The 22642-nt window shown below is 34.0% G+C and overlaps 2 protein-coding genes and 1 long non-coding RNA gene across 5 annotated transcripts; all 3 read right to left on the reverse strand.

Annotated features, from left to right (window-relative positions):
* Positions 1 to 4930: 4930 nt before the first annotated feature.
* LOC115710104 (glucan endo-1,3-beta-glucosidase, basic isoform) lies at positions 4931 to 22382 on the reverse strand. Of its 3 annotated transcripts, none has more exons than XM_061111516.1 (2): positions 22214 to 22369; positions 4931 to 6092 (listed from the first exon to the last, which is right to left on the reverse strand). In XM_061111516.1, the coding sequence occupies exons 1-2, from the start codon at positions 22293 to 22295 to the stop codon at positions 5137 to 5139; spliced, it is 1038 nt and encodes a 345-aa protein (XP_060967499.1). In that variant the 5' UTR covers positions 22296 to 22369; the 3' UTR covers positions 4931 to 5136. The 3 variants fall into 3 exon arrangements, with proteins under 3 accessions (XP_060967499.1, XP_030494296.2, XP_030494299.2); XM_030638436.2 differs by lacking the exon at positions 22214 to 22369 and adding an exon at positions 8746 to 8902; XM_030638439.2 differs by lacking the exon at positions 4931 to 6092 and adding an exon at positions 20357 to 21548 and having other exon boundaries at positions 22214 to 22382.
* Positions 9739 to 14589, reverse strand: LOC133035508 (uncharacterized). Its single transcript, XM_061111340.1, has 3 exons — positions 14184 to 14589; positions 13652 to 13919; positions 9739 to 9863 (listed from the first exon to the last, which is right to left on the reverse strand). Exons 1-3 carry the CDS (start codon positions 14304 to 14306, stop codon positions 9739 to 9741), a joined length of 516 nt encoding a protein of 171 aa, XP_060967323.1. The 5' UTR covers positions 14307 to 14589.
* On the reverse strand, positions 15781 to 17241 carry LOC133035402 (uncharacterized). The gene is made up of 3 exons (XR_009686630.1): positions 16843 to 17241; positions 16684 to 16730; positions 15781 to 15961 (listed from the first exon to the last, which is right to left on the reverse strand). It is a non-coding gene; the product is annotated as an uncharacterized LOC133035402 (long non-coding RNA).
* Positions 22383 to 22642: the final 260 nt, after the last annotated feature.

The following is a 22642-nucleotide window of genomic DNA, read 5'->3' on the forward strand; positions in this document are numbered from 1 at the left end:
GGCGACCAGCCTCAGCTGCAAGCTGAACCATAACGGGATGTAAGGAAAAATTTCTCAAAGGAAGAAAACAAAATACAAACGCCAAAAAGGAAACGCAAGAAGTTGCAAAGTACTTACCACTGTGAGGGAATGGCTGAGGTCCTGGACTTGGAAGATGGAGTTCAGGGAAGCGCAAGTGGCAAACCGCTTGGGCGCACAGCGTGTAAGCTGAGAAGCGAACTCACCGGTCATTTCCGCGGCGAAGGGAGCCAGAGTGGGCCCTAGGAGGGGACGGAACCGGTGCGCCAAAGGATCCAGGTTGAGGTTCCACGGATCATGATAGTCCGGATGGTTAATACTCGCCTCAACCTCCGCTCGCAAAATCCTCCTAAGGGCCTCCACATCGGCATATCCCCGGGAGTACTCGTCCATAGCATAGTTGTGTTTGGCTATGCGAAGCTCCTGCCTTGCCTCATCCCCCGGAATCGGGGTAAGCTCAATGCGAGGAGGAGCAGGATTTTCCTCCATCGGAGAAACCCCGCCGTCTAGGCCATGAGCGGGAGTGTCGGCCCTCCGAGGCCTCTTCGGCTCGTCCTGGGCGATCATCTTGCCCTTACGCTTGCGAATCAGAGCCACTTCAGACTCCTCCTCGTCCTCCTCTGCTACCACTGGAAGAGCTTGAGGTTCTCCAGCACCTTCGGCGGCTTCCTCCGAGAAGTCCCACCCTTTCTCCTGGCCTTCTCCCGGAAGCACCTCCTCGTCATCCACCAAGTCGATGGTTTCGGGAGGAGCGCCGGAGGAAACCTTCAAGGAAGGGGCCGGGGGAGAGGGGTGAAAGCCGGAGGAGCCACCGGAGTATGGACCCCAGCCAGCTGTTCCAGGATGGCATCCATGGAGGTACCTGTTCCAATAAAACAAACAAGTGTTAAAAGTCCGTGAGAAACTACTTACAAAAAGGTGCAGCAAATAAACTACTCCTACCCGGACTCCCTAGTTCGGCCCTAGCAAAGTCCCGAACTTTAATGCTGGCAGCATCATCTCCAAGATAACTGTCCGAGGGCCGAAACCACCGGACGCTATGTAAGCCGACGGACCTAAGGGAATAGGTTCCGGAGGGCCGGGGCCCATCCGGGACCGACCTAGGTAATCTCCTAAGTTTGTAAAATAAAATTCCTTCAAATGATCCCCCCACCGGGTCGACGGCATCTTAAACCTACGGAGACGCTCGTCGAACCCTATGGGCCTACGACTTGTATATTCATCAACGGAAGGGACATATTGAATTATCAAAGGAGACTTACCACCAGCACCAGAAGTGCTAGCACCGGGAGCGCCCGAATCTGGTTCGGGGACTGAAGGCTGAGGCCGGGAAGTCTGGTTCTCAGAAGAACCTTCAAGACGAAGGGGTCCCCCGGCGGAAGGACCTCCAATCTCTTCTTGAAGTATCTTGTCAAAAAATTTTGCTTCGGACTTCCCGCCAATGGCTTGGCTCCTCCGCACCACCGGGCTCCCCACGCGAAGCCCTCTCCCAGAGGCAGCCTGGGCACTAGAATACGCCTTCTCCTGGGCCTTCCGGTAGAGATAATCTTGGTACTTCTTCTCTGCCGTAGCAATAAGCTCATCCCGGAAGGCCTTCTCCGCGACTGGCGCCCTCACGTTAGGGCAGATAACCTTGGAAAGGTTGGAGTCATCCACGGATTGGTGAGAAAGGATAAGTTTGGCCTTTCTACAATTCTCCGTGGTGACCAGGCCCCCGACGTCAAGATCGGCATTGTCATAGGAGGCGAAGGCTTGGGCCCTTCGAAGGAAAGCCTGAGTGGTAAGCGTCCGCTGGTAAGGTGGGATCCGCACCCACTCCGTGAGAAGCTCCGGATGGTCCACGGCCCTAAAACCGGAGGAGAAGAAAAATCGGTGGCGGTACTCCTTAACGTGAGTACGGTTATACGGAACCTTCCCTTCGTTAGCGGGGGTGGATCCGAACCCATAAAAACCGTCCTTAAATTTGTCCCCTTTCTTGGGGACGGATACAAGTTCGTAAAAATATAAAATCTCCGCCGGGCTGGGAGACCCCCAGCCGCGTGCGGCGTAAAAAATAAATAAGCCTGAGAGCAGGCGGTAAGCTTGAGGAATAAGTTGGTATGGCGCAAGGCCGACAAATACAAGAAAATTAACAAAATAATCCTGGAGCGGGAGCATTGCACCGGCCATCAGATGGGTCTGACTCCAGGCCCCGAAGCCATCATAGTTGAAGTTGGGCGTCTCCGAGTCACGGGGAGGCCGGTGGAAGGTCCCTGAAGTAGAGGGTTTGATTCCAGCTACGTTAATGATGTTCTCCAGCTGGTGAGGGCAGGTCAGGGTCGATCGAAGCTCGGCCGCCTCCCCGGCCAGTGGCACGGGACTTGTACCCTTCCTGGGCAACAGGTCCCAGAGAAACCTCCTCCAGGGTGGCAATATTCTTCCCCTTCTTCTTCGAAGACTTCGAGCCAGAAGCAGACATGTTATGCTCTGAGAAAAACGAAAAGAAAAAACCCAGCAGTTAGGCCCCATATCAAACCCTAAACCGAGAAAAAGGGAGTGGGGGTCCCCTAACCGCTGGAAAGAGGCCCCCTCCGGACACGTGTCACCTGGGAAACTCGAAAGAGAATCCCTGAACAAGTGTCGGGTGCAGTAAAGTCGCAGTAAAAGTGGTTTTGCAAAAAGGAAAAGAAAAGTCTTCCTATGACCTAAGCAATTGCTAAACGAAGGATACACGGCCTTCTTTAAACAAAACTGTACGCCTACAACTAATACAGTAAAACGTAAAAGCAGAACTCAAAGAACTCAGACACTCACACTTCAGGAATCTCTAAGTACGAACCCAGAAAACAAACGACATAAATGTAAGCATTTTAGTATCTAAAGGTGCGAAAACTTACAGTTGATTGTTGAACTGGGGGTACTGGGTATGGTTGAGCGAGAGTTGAGAAGCACTGGCGAAATCGAACACGGGAAGATTACAGAAAGTGTTTAAGTGTTAAGACGGTTTGTGCTACTTTGAGGAATTTTTCTCTCTGAGAAATTCGAGCAAAGATGGTAAGGAATGGAAAGTAACCGAAATGAAGGAAAGGTGGTGGCTTTTATAGGCAAAAATGCATGAGGAACAGGCGTCTTCACCTACCAATCGTACGGCAGGGGAAACGCACGATTCGAATTCCCAAAAGATCAACGGGCTAGATCAATCTACCATTAAGGCGGTGCAAACGTTTGAGTATCCGCCTGACACCATCAATGCGCCGCATCAATCATGGGGCGTGAAACGAATCGACCTCTGCAAAAGTGAATCACTGCATTTAATGCCATTATTAGACACACCTTCACGCGCCCCAAGTCGTATCATAAGACCGAGGAGGCGGCTGGAAATATTCCTACGAACAAGCGTATTGTCGCATTAAATAACATCATTTAATGTGCCCCCACGCGCTCGAGACTCGAGCTGGGGAAACAAGGGGTCAACTGGAGACACTCGAGCAAGCCTTGGTTTATTTTTACTAAGTAAACAAGGCTTGGGGGGTAAATGTTGCTCCTAAAATCGCCCAATATACGTGGACCAGTCAGGAAGGGACACGTGGATCAAATTACTTGAGAAGAACTGCTAAGTCTTTGTATGACACCAGGAAGCGTTATTCGCATGGGTCCCGGAAGATGCACCCGGAGTACAAGGTACTCCCGGAAGCGAGCATAGCTTAAAGGCACTCCGGGACGTGTCAGGTCTCTCTCGAGAAGTCGAGTCGCATTTAATGCCGCATGGGAGGAAGCGTGTTGGGACTGTAACACGCAATAAAGTCTGACGGCACAACCCCCAAACAGCAGCGCTACAGTAATGATCATTTAAGTCTAGCGACGGCTACTCTGCGAAGAGTCACGTCAATCATAAGACAAAAAGGACATTCTCCATAAAAACCCTACAGCATCTAGGGATTTGACCATGCATCACCCATGGTATATTCATCGGAAATGCCCAACTTTATGGAGACTTACAGATACATGTGTAAGAACAATTCTAGGGATTGCCCCACTAAAACACTATAAATACCCCCTCAAAGCTCATTTAATGGGGTCGGAGAATCTTGGCTGCTTAAGAGCAAACAGAGAAAAAACTCACCAAGAACATTCTTGGTATTAAAGAGAGAAACATTCTCCCAAGTGTAGAATCTGTATTAAAAACATCCATAAATATCAGTGGCTCGTGGACTAAGGCTCATTAACGCCCCAACCACGTAAAAAGTCTTCATCTCGCTTTCTTACAGCTCATTATTATATTCATATTTTATTAGTTGCCGAAAACCTCGGTCAACACAAGCTTTCAACACAAACAAGAACACTTATGACAAGTCTATGAATTTACTCTTAATTATTGCTATTGAATATTTATCAATTGTATTTATAAGGCTTAGTTTCAAATTTTGAGAGAACTCGAGTCTATTTATAGATGTATAGAACCGGTTCTATAAGATAAGTACATGGTTTAGTTATGAAACTTATAACTAACTTAACTAACTAAAGACTAACCATATTAACTGTCACATAAAGCATAGACTAACATGTTATGAAAGAAATGAAATCAATTTGACACCTCCACCTACAAAGAGGAGGACTGCAAATACAAGGTATTACTTGTTATTTAGTGAAATTAATGATACCAGCTATCAAACCTATGAGCAATTGATATTGTATTGATTAATTTAAAAAAAAAATAATAAACAAATAAAGAATTTATAAAATATTAAACATTTATTTCAGATTTTTAAAATATTATATTAAGGCTAGATTTTGTTGTATTGGAATTTTATCACAAGATAAAAGTATATAATTGATGTGGTGAATAGTCTTCTATTTTTTTTTATTCCTCAGCTTGTTTTTAGTATTTGTGTTTGTTGATTTAATGAGAATTAATAAAAAAAAAATATTCATATAATATAATGAGTAAATCTCTTATTGATTATAATAACAATCTTGTAAATTTAATTACGTACATAATTTAATGTGACCAAATAATAATCTATTTGGTTCACTGTCATAATAAAACTGAAATTATGAAATGTTTTTATTTGAAGGGATATTTATTATTTATCCTCACACATATATAATGTATATATATTCAAGTAATTTTTTTTAACTCTAATTGAAATTCATTTCATACTTTGGGACCTTATTTGGAGAAAAAATACCCCAATGCCTTTCAACTTCTGCTCCTTCCTTATTACCCTCATCAAACATAGCAAATATATAAGTCTCAATAGCCTTTCCTTGCTTCTTTGGTGTCCCATTCTTAACATGTTGAACCAAATTATTGTTATAAGTCTTTGCATTATCCACTGTCGTCTCTGTCCCACCACTTGTCGGCCAACCGCTCTCTGATACCACAACCTCCAAAGATCCTCCACTAGCCTTCTCCAAAGCTGAATAGACTGTGTCCAATATTGCATCGAAAAGATTCTGATACCCGAGTCCAGAACCATCATCATGAACCACCTCAGACGAAGCTGTGAATAGAGCATAGTCCAAACGAATATTATCGGGTTGGCTGCTATAACTAAAATAAGGATACAAATTCACGAGCAATGGAGCTCTATTGTTGTTCAAAAACTCAATAATTGAGTCGAAAAGAGATTTGTAGGTTGACCTGATCGACCCTTTAGATGGCGGATATGATTCGTCGTCTAAAAAGCCAGTCTCGACAGATGTGGAGACTTTGATTCTATCTGCGAGACCTGCTTGGTTGATTGAGTTTTGGATGTTTTGCATGGCTGGGACGAGGTATTGGGCTTCTTGTTCATCAGGTTTGACTTCATTTCCAACAGCGATGTATTTGATATTGACATCGTTGTAGCTTTGGACGTTGTTTTGTACCCACGTGTCAGCTTCTGATTGGCCTGAGGCCATCTTTTGAAGGTCGGACTTTGGAAGGTCAAGTATGAGCTCAATGTCTGTGCCTCTTAGGGCTTGGAGGGCCTCTTGGTTTGGATCATAGATTCTCATTCTTTGGATGTTGTTTTGTTTATAAAGATCTATCACTTCTTGCTTAGAAGGTAAGTCATTGCCTAACATTCCATAGCAAACACCAATTTGGGCTCCTGAAATTGTAATACAATATAATGTAATTCAATTAATTAATATTATATTCTATAATAAATTAACCAAGTAAATAATAGTAGTTATTCTTAATTGATATATTAAATGTTACAAAAATAAGAAGTGATAATAATTGTACCTTCTGAAGTTAATTTTTATTGTTAGATCATCATCTACGGTAAAAAAATAGCATAAATGTATTTTTCATAATTTTTGGATTATTTTATTTACATTTAATAGGACATCCATCACCTATAAAAGGAGAGCTCCTCTAGTTCATTTTTTTATATCCAGAATAGTAGCCATAAGGTCAGAACATCTTTCTCTAGAAATTAGAGCATCCAGACTTAGCTATTTTTTTGTAATCCATCTCATAAGAATAAAAAGTAGACGTAGCTCCATTACTGTCGCGATATAAGGAGTAGACTACTATAAATTATTGTGTCTCTCTATTTATACTTAACTTACAATTCATTCTCGTTAATCTAGCGAGCATGTGTGGCAAAGAAATTTTGTCTAAATTTCTAAGTCAAAAATATATATATTATGTGCAAAGAACAATAAGAGAAGCGAAAGATGGGTACGTAGTGAGCGCGATGGGGCTTGGGTGGGCACGAAGAAAGAAGAAGAAGATAAAGGGGTTATTGCGGTTGTGTAGTTTAGGTTAGGCTTTAAGCTAAATTTTAGTCTATTATATATAATATTAAAAAAAAAAGTTGATTAGAATTTTTATCCCCCGAACTTTGACATGTACCAAATCATGCCCCTTGAACTTTTAAGGTCGTTAAAAATGCCCTCTGAACTATTGAAACTGTTGGATTTAAAAACTTTTATCTAATTTTAGTAAAAAAAAAAGTCTAACAAGGATAAAAATTTAGGGAGCATGATTTAATATATGTCAAAGTTCGAGAGACATGATTTAGTAGATATCAAAGTTTGAGGAGCATGGTTTAGTACATATATAATAACTAAAATAGTAAAATTGAATGAAATTAAATAAAAGTCCTTGAATCTAACAATCTCAATAGTTCAGGGAGAATTTTTAACGTCCAAAAAAGTTGAGGGGGCATGATTTGGAACATGTTAAAATTTAGGGGGTAAGAATCCTAATTAGCCTTAAAAAATAAGTATATTGTACAGGGTCTGGGTGATACTCGAAACTCAGAATAAAAAAAATTGCTTAGTAATACCTCTCCGAACTTCATATGGGTAACATTTGAACCCGGTTTTTTTCAAATAATTTTTTTCGGGCTTTCAGGTGCACCAAGTTCGAGATGGACAGGTGCACTGGGTGGGTCAGGTTTTTGGCTTTCATGTGCAGCCCTAATTGCCAATCCATATCTAAACACACATTATGTTTTAACATATACTGTAAACCTATATACAAAATTTAGTAATTACACAATAATTTTTAAACAAACCCTAATGAGAAACCTATATACAAAATTATTTTTTTATTGGTAAAACAAAGGTGTAATAATAACAGAAAAATTCTAAAATCATTCATGTGATTTTTTTAGGACAACAATGGCATGAATGCAGCCTGTTTGACTGTAGAGAGAGATTTTTCTAAGGATAAATAACTATAGTAGTGATATTACTTAGCTACATAGATTACAGAAGACCTTTCACATTTTTCTTTTTTATAAAATTCGAGATAATAAATAATGTCGAAATAAGAATTCAAACAATATTTTATGCACACAAATAATAATATTGAAATAAATATGCGTGCAATAAATTATTTGAATTATAATTTTAAAATCATAAATTATTAAAATTTGCTTAAAAAAATTTGATTAATCTCTGTCGATCCAAAAGAATTCCTTTTAAAAAAATACACAAAATCGTTTGGTAATTTTCAAAAAATAACATATAACAAGGGTCAACTAATTTTTTTTCTAAGAACCAAAAACTCTCAAAGTCAACTCTGTACAACTGTCATGTAAACAAAAAAAAAATTAATGGATTACTTCACAAATACATAAAAAACAACAAAAAAAAATTATAAAATTACGGTTGTACGGAATTTTAAACATTTTTACAATTTTTATAATTTTATTTATAAAAATATAGTCTTTTAATATATTTTTATGTTATATTCTTGTTATAATTTATTTTTTATTTTTATTATTTGTATGCTATATTTAATTGTTGATTAAATATTATTTTTCTGTTATCTTTATATAGTTTTCTTGTTGTTTTTATAGAACACCGTAAGATGTAAAACAAAATCTGTGAATATAAAAATATATAAATTTTTTTTTAAAAAAAAAAATTATAATTACCTAAAAATTAAATTATAACTTATTATCTGTATACCAAATATACTAAAAGTATCTACAAATAACGAATCGAAACAATCACTAACAACTTTTTGATGGAGAAAACAAGATTTCGTATTATGCATGATGGATAGTGTGGTAGAATGAAGAGAGTGAGTCGGAGCTAGGGAAGATTTGGGTGGCCGAAATGAAGAAAAAGAAAACTCTAGGTACCGAAACAGTAGTTTCAAATGATCGAAAAATCAATATTTAAAAAAAAAAACTAAAAAAAAAATAAAAAATCAATCTAAAGTTATTTTGTTTCTGAAAATTTGTCATGGCCTTGTTAAAAATAAAAATAAAAATTGTTATGGCAATAGAACCAAAATACCTATTTTGTCAATGGTTGCCACAACAAGAAGCCCAATGAATAGAGAGGTTGATAGTATGGAAGCAATACTGGTCAGCTGAGCCATGGTGATGATCAATCAAAATATGTATATTATATTGAGAAAAAACTATATATAATGGAATAAATATTTCTATTCAAAACTATATATATATATATTATATATGCATATATAAGCAATATACCTAACTTTCTTAAAAATTAATTAATGATATAAAGGAAAAACTAAAAATTATTAATTACCCAATTCAAACTCAAAACCATGGCAATTAATAATATAGTATTCATCTAATTTACTATCACCGAATAGTATATTTCTTCATTACCTAATAAAAGGGTTATTCTGATAGGCTATCTATCTATTTTGTTATCAAAAAAAAAAAAAATTAACCTAATTTTTTTTATGATTACGTACGTTGTAGCTATTTAGAATCACTTGTAAATTTTTATAAAATTCAAAATAGTTTACAATGCTGAAAATTAGGTTTAATAAATTACTTGCCACACGTATAAGAAAAAAATATTCGTATGTGTAACAAAATATGTAAATCTTATTTTCAGCATTATAAACTACTCGAAATTTTTTAAAAATTTTCAAGTGGTCTTAAATAACTATAACGTATGCGATCATGAAAAAAATTGACTAAAAGTTCCTCTATATGCCAAAACAGATAAAAAATCTACCGAAACACTTTTTTTTTAAGTTGTACTGTAGACTTACCCAATATCATTTATCTTGAAATAATCACACACATACAAACCATTATACCTTATATATATATTGATAAGAAAATTGAGGTGAAAGTTCCAAAAATATCACTTTGATGTAAATAAATCCCCAACCTCAAAAAATAGCAATAATAGTCTCCAAACTCGACATTCTTGTAAGTCTGTTAGTCCTCATTTAACAGACATATTAGTTGCTCAAAAAGTATCACATGTTGATACTAAATTAGGGATAAGTCTTTAAAAAGTTCACTTTGATGCAGATAGATCTTCAATCTCAAAAAATTGTGGTAATAGCCCCAAGCTCAAGATAATTATAATTTTTAAAGATTGAGGACTTATCTGTATCAAAGTAAACTTTTTGGAGACGTTCACTGCAATTTAATATTAACACATAGCATTTTTAGAGTAACTAACGAATCTGTTAAAATAAGGACCAATAAACTTACAAGAATGTTGAGCTTGAAGACTATAATCGTTATTTTTTAAAATTAATGACTTATTTGTATTAAAGTGAACTTTTAGAGAATTTTTACCACAATTTTTCAAATTAATATGATATGATCAGGTCAAGATAGCCAAAACATTTGATTTGTTTTTACTAATTGAGAATTGAAAAACAAAAAGTGATGAAATACATACATAAACTATAAACCCACATATTGTGTGTACTTATACACACAAATCATACTAGGCATTTATAACACGTTTACTATACAGTATTCAGAATCAGAATAAATTAATGGAGAAATGTGACGGAATAAATAAAAAATAATCAGAATCAATATTTGTAATATGTTGTTTACAAATTTTTTTTGGAAATATAATAGTTGTGATTTATCTTGTTTATTTTATTAGGACACGTAAACGGAATGCTTAAATTGATTAAATTACCCTTTTGAGTTAAACTATATTATATGGTAATTATTTTGTAAGATATATTTTAAAGGATAAAATTGTCGTTATATATTTAATATTAAGAAATATAAAAATAATTAAAATTTATTACCCTTAATAGCATTCATTTTCTAATTTTAATAATGTAAGTAAACAAATGAAAGGGAATGATTACCTTACCATTGATTCCCATTACTTATTAGTAAACATACCATTAATTTGATACATAAATTATACGTAAGCTTGTGTGCATAATTTAGGGATTATTTTATAAATACACAAAAATAATAAAAAAAATTATAAAAAAATATATACGAAATTTTAAATATATATTTTTTTTTTATAGTTTTCATGTTATTTTTATGTTGTATTCTTATTATTTTATTGTTAATTTTATATATATATTATTTTGATATTATTTAGATGTTATTTTCTTATTATTTTTATAGAACATTGTAAAAATATAAAAAATATATATTTAAATATAAAAGTAAATTTTTTTACCAAGAACAATATTTTATGTAAATTTCCTTATAATTTATATATATGCACATATTTTATGCGTGTTGATAGCATTGGAAGATAGGAGAATAATTGGGTAAACATTATTTTTGATCATGTGATTTGCAAAAGCAATATATTTGATCGACCCTCTATTTTGTTAAATTATAAATTAGACCATATAATTACTAAAATGATACAAAATAATATTTCAAGCTCATTTTTTATTAATATTTATTTTTGATATAACCAACTTGAAGCTAGTTTATATTATGTATACATGTAAAATATGTAATTCGTTTAGTCATAACACATAAGTCAAGTTATTTATTAAGTTTTATTTTAACAAAAAATCAACTTAGGTATTATTTTATAATTTTGAATAATATAAGTTTAAATTATCATTTAACAAAATAAAAAATCTAATCAATAATTTCTACATAATACATAATCCAAAATAGTATCTATCAAAAAACAATTTAATTGAAACTAAACTATTTAATGTTAGGTTTTAGAAAATGACCAAAACTAAATTGAAAATGATCAATACAACTAATCTTGTAGCTTAGTAGGCGGCTTTACTATTTTTCTCTCTTGACTCCTTATTAGGTCTCTCTCTTTCAAAAGAAAATCTTAGAACACTCTCATCTCATCGGTTTCTCTACTTTATTTTTTAAAATATTAATTTTATCTCAAATTTTTACATTATACTATACATTAGTTTCTCTATATTTTTTCTATATCATTTAAATATTATATTTTTAATATATTTTATTCACTTTATATAAATAATTCATAAAATATTACATATATAGAAAAGTTAAAAAATAATATTAAAATATGTTAGCTCAATGAATAGTTATCGCTATATTTAGCTTAACATTATTTATTGAGCTAAAAAAATATGTAAAATAGTTAAAGTTTATCTCACTTGTTGGAAGCTCAAATTTATAATTTTTTTCTATAATTTAAAGATTGAACTATTTTAATTTATTTATTGGGAGTGTGATAAAGTAATGAAAATATATTCTTTGATCTAAACACACAAAGTTCATCACTCATTTGATTTAAAACTACAATTTCGTCAAAATCCCAAACCCAAAAAACACTAAATTAACACAGAAATAATGATGATGGGATCAAAAACTATAACCCAACATATGCTCAACATTCTGTTTTTAGAAAAATAAAATAACCCAACATGCTCAAACAATCCAATTGAATCTCTTTGTTAGGGTTGTTCATCCGATCTAATCACTACTACAAAAACACCCTTTAGAGGCGGTTTTTAAGCCCTTTAGGCGTCGGTTTTCGCGAAATTCGCTACCGACGCCTATCAGGGCGACGCTAAAGGGTTTATTTGAACCGACGCCATATATACCCCTATGGCGTCGGTTCTTAGCTAGGAACCGACGCCATAGGGGTCCCTATGGCGTCGGTTCCTATCAAAAAACCGACGCCATAGGGGGCGTAGCAACCGACGGTAAAGGGTCTCGCGAATTTCAGTTTTTCGATTTTTTTTTTAATTTAATTATATTATTTTAATTTTATATTTATTAATTTATATACATATTTATTTAATTTAAATTACATATTTATTTAAATTTTAAATTACATATTTATTTAATTTAATTATAATAGTAATTAAATTTGGGTAAAAACATAATTTGATTTCATAAAAATAATTAAATATTACACAAACATGTAAAATTAGTTAAAAATATTAATAAGTTAATAAATCTAATTACAAGTTAATCTATAAAAATTACATAATGAAGAAAAATTCTTCGACCTTTGAACCTCAATCGTCACCGTGAATCACCGCCATCAATTGTTCGATCCACTTTCGCTGTAGTGGTAAAATTTCTGTTTTTGGATCGTATTGCTTCTTACCCCCAAACTCGTTAAAAAAATTAAAAATTTATATTAGTTTATGTATATGTATATTATATATTTGTTATTATAAAATTTATATACTATGATCAATAATTAAAACTTACAGCTTTTTGATCTTCTATGTAACGGTTGGGGTTGGCACGTGCGACGATGTCAGTCATATATTTCAAAACATAAAAACCGCATTCTTGGCTTTTAGGTTGTCTTGGACGGTTGCTTGTGCAATTCCTTGCCACGGGCCAAGATACTGATGTGCGTCCCCTATATACATGAATGCCCTGTTTGGAAAAATTATATTAGCATTTCAATTCGTTAGTTAATTTAAATTCGTTACATAAGAAGTCATTAAATAATTACCTTCCGATCATTTGTTCTATTTCTTCGGAATTGGGCGGCCTTTTAGAGGGTTTAAATGGATAATTTTCTTTGGCGCAACCACCACTAGCGTCCAATGCATCCTAGAAAATTATATTGGAATATAAGTAAGATAGTATAAAAATAATTTGAAGACATAATATAGAAATGAACAATTAGCACTAAAGAATTTAATAAAGTTTACCCGATATTCCAAGGAATAAAGAACATTTGGTGGTTGCCGTTCATTAATGATAACCAATTAGCCAATCGTCTTGCCGCATCGTCAAAAGATCGACTCGTTCTTCATCGCCGATCCCATGCACCGTGAGAAGCTCGGGTCGTAAAACTTGAAAATTTTTCTCGAACCGTTGATGCTCTCCCATATGTGCCTCGCCAAAAAAAAGTGTTAGTGCCTTATAATAATTTAACTATAATTTGATATAAGGTTAATTAGATTAAAGAAGAGTATACATCATTCCAAACAGCATTCCCTGGTTGCCGATGTAGTTACACGTAGCAACCCGTCGCAAATCCTCTCCGCATAAAATGATCCGGGTACGCGGTGCAATGAATCCTCGGGGGACAGAAATTGTGATTATATCACGTTTATCTTTGAGCCTTAGGAATTCATGAATCATCCATTTCAGCGAATTAGGGATCAACGCCATCTTCTCTTCCGTGAACAACTCATCTTCCCGTGCACCACGGCTTTCTGGAGAAAGCATCGGAGCTTTCCCCTTTGACGCATCACGTCTTGAGGGCGGTTGAGCGAGTGGACCCTAAACAAAACAGAACATAATATATATATATCAAATTTTATCTAATTTCTACCGAAATTTCGGCAGCATAACGGTTGTAATTGAATGATCCCAAAAATTTAGAACATGGTCGTATAACGACAAATAACACATATACAACGGATAGTTTGTTCATCCATCCCACCGCAAAGACATATATTCGCAGAACCTACTTCACTACGGATGAATATTTAAGATATTCAAACTCCACTAATCATTAATAATTAATTTCAGTTGAGAAGTTACCTCGGTTGTTAAAATTAAGTGTTTAGGCCAAGGAAGGAACATCTGGTACACGTCCCTAACATATCTGAACTCTTCAAGTGGGACTGGGATTTCAGCGTCCTCTTGCAGGATTTCCGTAACCATGATCCGAGCATGTGAATCATCGTAATCCTGGCAGTGAACTTTGATCACACCCACATGCTCGTACAAATACCCTCGGGCCACAATATTGTCGATGTTGTCAGAGCAGAGATGTACTTGCTGAGTAAGGGCCGCTTGGTCATCAAAATTGTATAGGATACCTTGGTCGTTGAGGGAAATGAACTCCTCAGCATAAATTTGTGGTTGTACCTCATCCTGAGGAGCGTATGGTTGTGGAACATACGCCTCACCAGCCACCTCTCCTTCTTCCTCTTGTTCGGCAGCGTTCCTCTCCGTCGCTTAAGGGATTGGACTTCGGCTTTTAATTGTTCAATCTCCTTCGCTTGCCGAGCCACAACATCGGTACACTTCCCTTTTCTTCCGCCGAACAGTGGAGATGCCCTGGTCAGGAACCTACAAATCATAAAATGCAAATTAGCAACGATTTCATTTGTGTAACTAAATAAATAACATTTGAAGTAATAGCATACCCGGCCACGACACGTCCGGGATGCTCGGTGTCCCGAGCGCCTGCGTGAGGATATCGTTTTGGCCCTGGACCTGAATTTGTCCCTGACTAAGCTTCTCCTCTAATTGAGCCTAATGCACGCATATATTCAAGCAATTAGTATATGAATTATATACACTAACTCTAATTGAATTATATATTCAAGCAATTAGTATATGAATTAATATATACTTACTATCTTCTCGGCAATTTCCTTGTCGTAATCAGTGACAAGTTTTCTACTCTTGGTGCGAGATTTAATCCAAACACGGTGGCGGGGAGGATCTCGCAACTTCGAGGTCCTTTTTCTACATAACGTTATAACAATGAAATGAGTACCAATTAAATTGTATAGCACATTATAGCACATTAAATTTTTAGTATTACTTACCACAGCTTCCCGTACGTTCACCATCCCACTCCGACCACTTCGATGTCTGGATTGAATTTTTGAGGAACGTTCACGTTGCACCTTACTCAATTCCTACAATGCCAAAAAAATACATTAGATACATGTACTTGTATTTAAGAGTTTATCTTAGTGTTAATATAATTAGCGTACCGGAAATTCAGGAGTTAGTCTACTTTCAACAAATTTGCACCAATCGGCGGCGTCGATCTCCGGTGCTTTTCGGGGACTTGTGCCGGTCGTCCCGCATCATTCTCTTTCAACGCTGGCATTATGATGTCTTTTGTCATCCTATTCTTGAAGTCTTTCATTAACTTCCCAGCTAGGATGAGACAATCATGTTTGAAGGTGTCCGGCACAATGAACCCCGTCTATTTTGAAGGAAAACAAACACGGTTAGAGTCAACATTTGGAGTAATAGAAAAACAAATCAAAATTCTAACAAATAATAGCTTACCTGAATGTCTTTCCAAACTTGATTTTTCAGAGTCTGGTTGACTTCTTTCCAATTTTTATAAGCCAACCCTATTGTCCGCCGACATCCGACTCCCGTAGTGGATACGAGCTTCGCGTAGCTTTTTCCACAGTATTGACCTTTATCATTAACTTCGAGGGCCACTCTTTTGCCCTGATCCATTAGTTTGGATATTTCATTCATTTGCGTCGGCCCTCGTGTAGGTATTGTGGTTGGACACTCTGCCTCTGGGTCTGAATCAGATCCCGAACTCGAGTTGGCCATATCTACACCATTAACAAACAAAATTGAATATCATGCTACTAATAACACTAAATTCTACCGAAATTTGATCCAAATTCTACCGAAATTTTGGCAAAGCATAACTACCGTAATTGGACGTTCCCAAAATTTTTAAAAGTGCCTAAAGTAACAAACGTAACAAATATAACAATACAGAACAAAGAAACTAACATAAACAATACAAAATTTATCCACCAATCCGACCGCAGTACATGTATTCGCAGAACCTACTTCACTACGGATGAATATTTAAGATATTCAAACTCAACTAAGCATACATTGACTCTCAACACCGAAATATGTCGATCGACTCTCAAATATTAGCACACAACCTATAACATAATGCAATATACAACCAAATTAAAATTTTAATTATTAAATTACTTACTAGTTATTAAACAAAGTAGCAAGTTACTAGTTACTAATTTCCATAATTTTTTTTAAAAATAACATATACATATATATACATGTATAATCAACTAAATATCACACTACCATTATTTTAAAAACTTTAACTCTAAACTAATTAAATTCCTACTACCTCTCATTCTCATTCACAACAAATATATATACAATACAAATACACAAAATACACAAATAGTATATACACAATATATATACACACAACATATATATAAACACATATTCAATAATAAAATACAAAATATACACATATATATTATATATCAAGTAAATAAATATTTACCTTATAAACGCAATCCGGCGACAAATTGCGACCAAAAATCCGGCCACCTATAGCACACACAATATAATATCAATAAAATGAAAAAATCCTAAAAAAAATTTACAAAAATGAAATAATACCAATGTACATTAATAAAATGAACAGAAATCATATTTATACCTTAATGAACGTTGAGATTGAACGATTTCTCCGCTAAAAGCGGTGGTCGGAGTTAAACCACCACTTTTTTTTAAAATAGGTTCGGGTACAGTGTAAATGGGTGAAAAAACAAAACTTTTTTAGTGTATGGGATTAGATATTGAAAATAGAAACTTTTAAGACAAAAATGAGGTGAAATGGTGAAGAAATGAGTGAGATATGTGGGTTTTTAGAGGTGGTTGGCGAGGGTTTTCGTGGGTTTTCTCTGCTGTAGAAGTGGCTGGGTATATGCTGGAGAAGAAGAAGTGAGGAAGAAGAAGACGATGCAGAGGTTATACTCTGCAAGACCCTATGCCGTCGGTTCCTAGCAAAGAACCGACGGCATAGGTGCACACGTGTCAATAAAGTGTGCACCTATGCCGTCGGTTCTTTGCTAGGAACCGACTAAGATAGGGTCTCCCACAACCCTTAAAAAATCCCAATTTCCAACCGACGGGATAGGGTTTACTAATATATATACCTACGGTTTTTACCAAAAAACCGCCTCTAAATGTCAATTTCGAATCTGGTGGGTGTTCTCACACCCTTTAGCTTCCCTTTTTATAAAATGGGTTAAAAAAAGGGAAGCTAAAGGCCCATATTGTAGTAGTGAATCCACACTTTTTTGGTCAAACAACATCCAATCCGCACTAAGTGCGGATTTTGTTTTTTGGATCTAATCCAATCCGCACAATAACTCAAATCCAATCCAATCCAATCCGCAAAAGTGCGGATTGGATCGATTACTTTGGATTGGTTACTTTTTAATATTAAATTATTTAATATTTATGAATTTTTTTTTTTTTACAAACTATCAACAAAATAAAACAAATTATAATTATTTTATGTCTCCAACAACACATTAAATAAATAAAATAACAAATAACAAATTCAAAGGAAGAAAAAAAATTGTATATATATAAAATATTTAATTTTATTTTAAATTGTATGTAGAGAAAAATATATAAGAATAAAATATACATTTTATATATTAAATTTTGCAATATAATTGTATTATATGTATTAGACTTTTAAATTACTATTTTCTTTATATTAAAATGTTATTTGTATATATAATTTTTTAATTTTGTTATAAATATGTGTGGATTGGATTGGATCGGTTACTTTTATATGTCAAAGTGCGGATTTTGAATTTTCCAATCCAATCCAATCCGCACAGTGCAGATATCCGCACTTTGCGGATTGGATTGGATTGGATCGTGCGGATTGGATTGGATCGGCTATTTTATGAACACCCCTACTCTTTGTGGTCTTCCACGAATATATAACATAATTTAGATTGAAACCCAAAAGTGATTCATTATCATACCATTAGTTAGAGAGAGTTGTCGAGATCGAGACTCAGATTATGGATTCGTCTCACAATGGGAAGTTTGAGATGGAACCTTCGACTCTTCGAGATAGAGACTCAGATTAGGGATTTCACTTTTTGACTGATTCAGATTCAATTTTTTTTTTTTAAATATATATATATTGAAATTGGATCGGGTTAGATTCGATCTGAAAAAAAAAAAATTAAGCGAGGTGGGACGGATCTAATCCGAAATTTGATAAGTATCTAAATGTTTCATAGATCAGTTGGCCATCAGAGCTCTAACCTAATCTGAATAAATAGATTTTTTTACCATTCCTAGACTCTTCATTTTAAAATACATTTATTCAGACTAGGTTAGAGCTCTGATGGGCAACTAATCATTTCAAAATATATTTATTCGGAATATAAAAAAAAAGAAAAAAATACAGATTTTTCTTTCCCCATTTTTTTCCTACATTAGTTTTATAATTTTACCTAAATTAAAATAAAACAACTAATTAATTTTGTTACAATAACAACTAACTTTAAAATAAATTAAATTTATACAATAACAAAATAAATATATATATGATCATTTCTTAATGGGTATTACCTATGAATGGTTACTAAATAAATTTAACTATAAATATTAATTTTAAAAATATTAAATCATCAAATTTTGATCTAATAACGAATAATAAAAGAAAAATTTGAAATTCCATGCTTAGTTAAACTACTTAATTAAAAAAAATCAAAAAAATATCTCTTTTTATACTATATCAAAAATATGTTCATATAAAAATATTTAAGTGAAACTCAACTTTTACTTATCTTTTTTTTTTTTTTGTTAAAAACTTTTTTTTATTTTTTTTTTCAACCAATGGAACAATCTCAGCCCATATGATGTAAAAGTGAGAGATTTTTCCAATTAGATAGAAAAATTAAGCATAAAAACTCAATTTTTTTTTTCTTCTAATTTTACCCATTAAGAGTGCACCCATATATATATATATCTAATAAATAAAAGTATATAAATAAATAAATGTACTTATACCGAGCTCGGAGAGAAAGAAAGAGAGAGAGAGACGGACGGGAGGTGGTGGTGGTCCAACGTATGAGATGGAGATGAGAGGGACACGACGAGAGGTGGTGGTGGTTCAATGTATGCGACGGAGAGGAGAGGGAGACCGACGGGAGGAGAGGTGGGTGGAGATCGATGGACGAGAGAGACGAGAAGGGACATCGAGAGATGGAGGAAAACGGCGAGAGAGGAGGGTGATGGTGCGGAGGCATATGGGTGGGGTTTTGGAGAGTTATTAAGATTTTCGTTTTAGGGTGTGGGAAATGAAGAAGAAATAGGTAATAAGAAATAAGTGGGCATGTGGAAAAAAAAAAAAAAAAAAAGCAGGTGGACACGTGGGAAATGTGGCGAGAAGTAGGTGACAATTTTTTAATGGACCCTTATACCCGACGGTATAAGGGTCCATTAAAAAAATTAAATTTTATTAAAAAACGTCGCCTATTTTGTTTACTACGATTTTAAATTGTCGAGAATACTAAATTTTTCCCGACGGTTTTAAACAGTTACTTAATTTTTTTAGCTTAATTTTTTTAGCGATAGTCCTCGAAAAAAATCATTTTTAGGATTGTCGCAAATTCTGATATTTGTAGTAGTAGTACTACTTGCAAATTTTCAGAAAATTCCGAGTAGTTTATAATATCAAAACAAGATTTACATATTTTGTTGTACGTACGATTATTCTTTCTTATACGCATGATAAGTAACTATTCAAACTTTATTGTTCAACATTTTAACTATTCAAATTTTTTTAAAAATTTACAAGTAGTCCTAAATAGTTATAGCGTACGCAATTATAAAAAAAATTAGATTGTTTTTTTTTTCTAAATACCGAAACCAATAAAAAATCTATCAGAACAACCCTTTAAAAAGATCTACTAGTACATATTTTTTTTTAAGTTTATACTAGAAAAAGGTCATAAGTAAAATCTTGAATTATCCATATTTATCAAAAGAAAAAAAAAATCATATTCTACATCATTTCCTCATATTGCAATATTAAACATTAAATATTATAAAACATTAGATATTTATTTAATTAAGATTTAAATATTATATATTTAATTAGAAAAACTTCTTTCATAAAAATTACTCATAAAAAATCTCATAATGTCAATAGTAATTCTCTTCTTCTTATTATTAAAATAACTCTTATAAATTCGATTATAGTAAGAATAAAGAAGCCTATATGTGACCAAATAAGAATCTCTATTTGGTTCACTTTTATCATCATAAAACTAAAATTATAAATATTTTTATATTGAAGGATATGATGTATCCTCACAAATTATTACAAGAAATAATTATGTATAATTTATTAATAACTTTTTAATTTTCATTAATTAAAATTCATGCCATACTTTGGGACCTTGTTGGGAGAGAAAAGACCCCAATGCCTTTCAACTTCATCTCCATTCTTATTACCCTCATCAAACATTGCAAATATATAAGTCTCAATAGCCTTTCCTTGCTTCTTTGGAGTCCCATTCTTAACATGTTGAACCAAATTATTGTTATAAGTCTTTGCATTATCCACTGTCGTCTCTGTCCCACCACTTGTCGGCCAACCGCTCTCTGATACCACAATGTCCAATGATCCTCCACCAGCCTTTTCCAAAGCGAAATAGGCTGTGTCTAACATCGCATCAAAAAGATTTTGATACCCAAGTCCAGAACCATCATCATGGACCACCTCAGATGAAGCTGTGAAAAGAGCATAGTCCAAATGGATAGTACTGGGTTGACCACTATAACTAAAGTAAGGATACAAATTCACGAGCAATGGAGCTCTATTATTGTTCAAAAACTCGATAATACGGTCAAAAAGTGGCTTGTAGGTCGACCTGATTGACCCTTTAGACGGCGGAAATGAATCGTCCCCGATGAAATCGTACTTGACAGATGTGGAGACTTTGACCCTGTCTGTGAAACCAGCCTTGTTGATTGAGTTTTGGATGTTTTGCATGGCTGGGGAAAGGTATTGGGCGTTTTGTCCATTAGGATCGACTTCATTTCCTACAGCGATGTATTTGATATTGACATCGTTGTAGTTTTGGATGTTGTTTTGTACCCACGTGTCAGCTTCTGATTGGCTTGAAGCCATCTTTTGAAGGTCAGGGTTTGGAAGGTCGAGTATAAGCTCAATGTTGGTGCCTCTTAGGGCTTGGAGGGCCTCTTGGTTTGGATCATAGATTCTCATTCTTTGGATGTTGTTTTGTTTAAAGAGGTCTATCACTTCTTGCTTGGAAGGCAAGTCATTGCCTAACATTCCATAGCAAACACCGATTTGGGCTCCTGAAATTGTAACACAATATAATTAATTCAATTAATTAATGTTAGATATCTATAATAAATTAACCAAGTAAATATAATTTCAATTATTCTTAATTAATATATTAAATGTTACAAAAATAAGAAAGTAATAATAATTGTACCCTACATATACATACATTGCTTGATTAATTACTCATCCTATTTATATATATAATCTATAAATATACATATGAATATATTATAAAGCAAACTATTCATTTTCATTAATCATTTACTTAGAGTAATTGTTTGGAAAGATTCTCATTAATTAGCAAACTATTATATATATTTCTATAATCATTTGCTTAGAACAAATAACTATATCCTATAGTAGTAAACATATTTGTTTTTAAAAACTACTTTTATATATCACATTTCATGTATAAAGTTTCATAAAATTTAGAATAATTTAAAATATCAAAGTAAGAGATTCAAAAGTCTTTTTATATACATGCAATAAACTGTTTGAATCCTAATTTCAAAATCGTAATAAAATATCAAAACTTTCTTGGAGATATCCCGAACGTAACTACATTACCATCGTGCCAATATAATATATATATATATATATATATATACATATATTGAGTTGCAATTTATCTGTGTATATTGAACATAGAAACCTCTTGGGAAGAAGAGAAGTATACCTGTTTTTTCAATGGTTGCCATAACAAGCAACCCAATGAGCAGAAATGTTGAGAGTATGTTGGTCTGAGCCATGGTAATCATTCGATCAATATATAATTATAATGAAAAACTATATATAATATAATGGATTAATTACTTCACAAAAGTACTATATATGTATTATGCATAAATTATATATCAAACACTGTCTCTCAGCTACCCTTATATAGGGAAATAAATTAGAAATCTTCTGTGATCTATCATTGAATTTTCAAACCCAGTAGATTTTTTTTGACAGGTCAAACACTCCATATAGAAATATTCAGCTATAAATGTACATAGTAATTAATGAAAGTAGCCCCACCATGTATATACATATAAGCCAATTGCATATATACCTACCTTTTCTATACACTAATAATAAATTAACATGTATCTTATGAATTGAT

The sequence above is a fragment of the Cannabis sativa genome, chromosome 3 (assembly GCF_029168945.1).
Source record: "Cannabis sativa cultivar Pink pepper isolate KNU-18-1 chromosome 3, ASM2916894v1, whole genome shotgun sequence".
Taxonomy (NCBI): domain Eukaryota; kingdom Viridiplantae; phylum Streptophyta; class Magnoliopsida; order Rosales; family Cannabaceae; genus Cannabis; species Cannabis sativa.

What these genes read in the sequence shown, in the direction of transcription:
- LOC115710104 (XM_030638436.2), bottom strand. Translation starts at nt 8,830, where the DNA reads ATGGCTCAGCTGACCAGTATTGCTTCCATACTATCAACCTCTCTATTC. An exon ending in GGCAACCATTGACAAAATAG is followed by an intron (nt 6,093 to 8,745) that starts GTATTTTGGTTC and finishes TTACAATTTCAG; the next exon opens with GAGCCCAAATTGGTGTTTGC.
- LOC133035508 (XM_061111340.1), bottom strand. Translation starts at nt 14,306, where the DNA reads ATGGTTACGGAAATCCTGCAAGAGGACGCTGAAATCCCAGTCCCACTT. An exon ending in ACTTAATTTTAACAACCGAG is followed by an intron (nt 13,920 to 14,183) that starts GTAACTTCTCAA and finishes TGTTTTGTTTAG; the next exon opens with GGTCCACTCGCTCAACCGCC. An exon ending in TTTGCGACGGGTTGCTACGT is followed by an intron (nt 9,864 to 13,651) that starts GTAACTACATCG and finishes ATTAAATTGCAG; the next exon opens with TGAACGTCTCCAAAAAGTTT.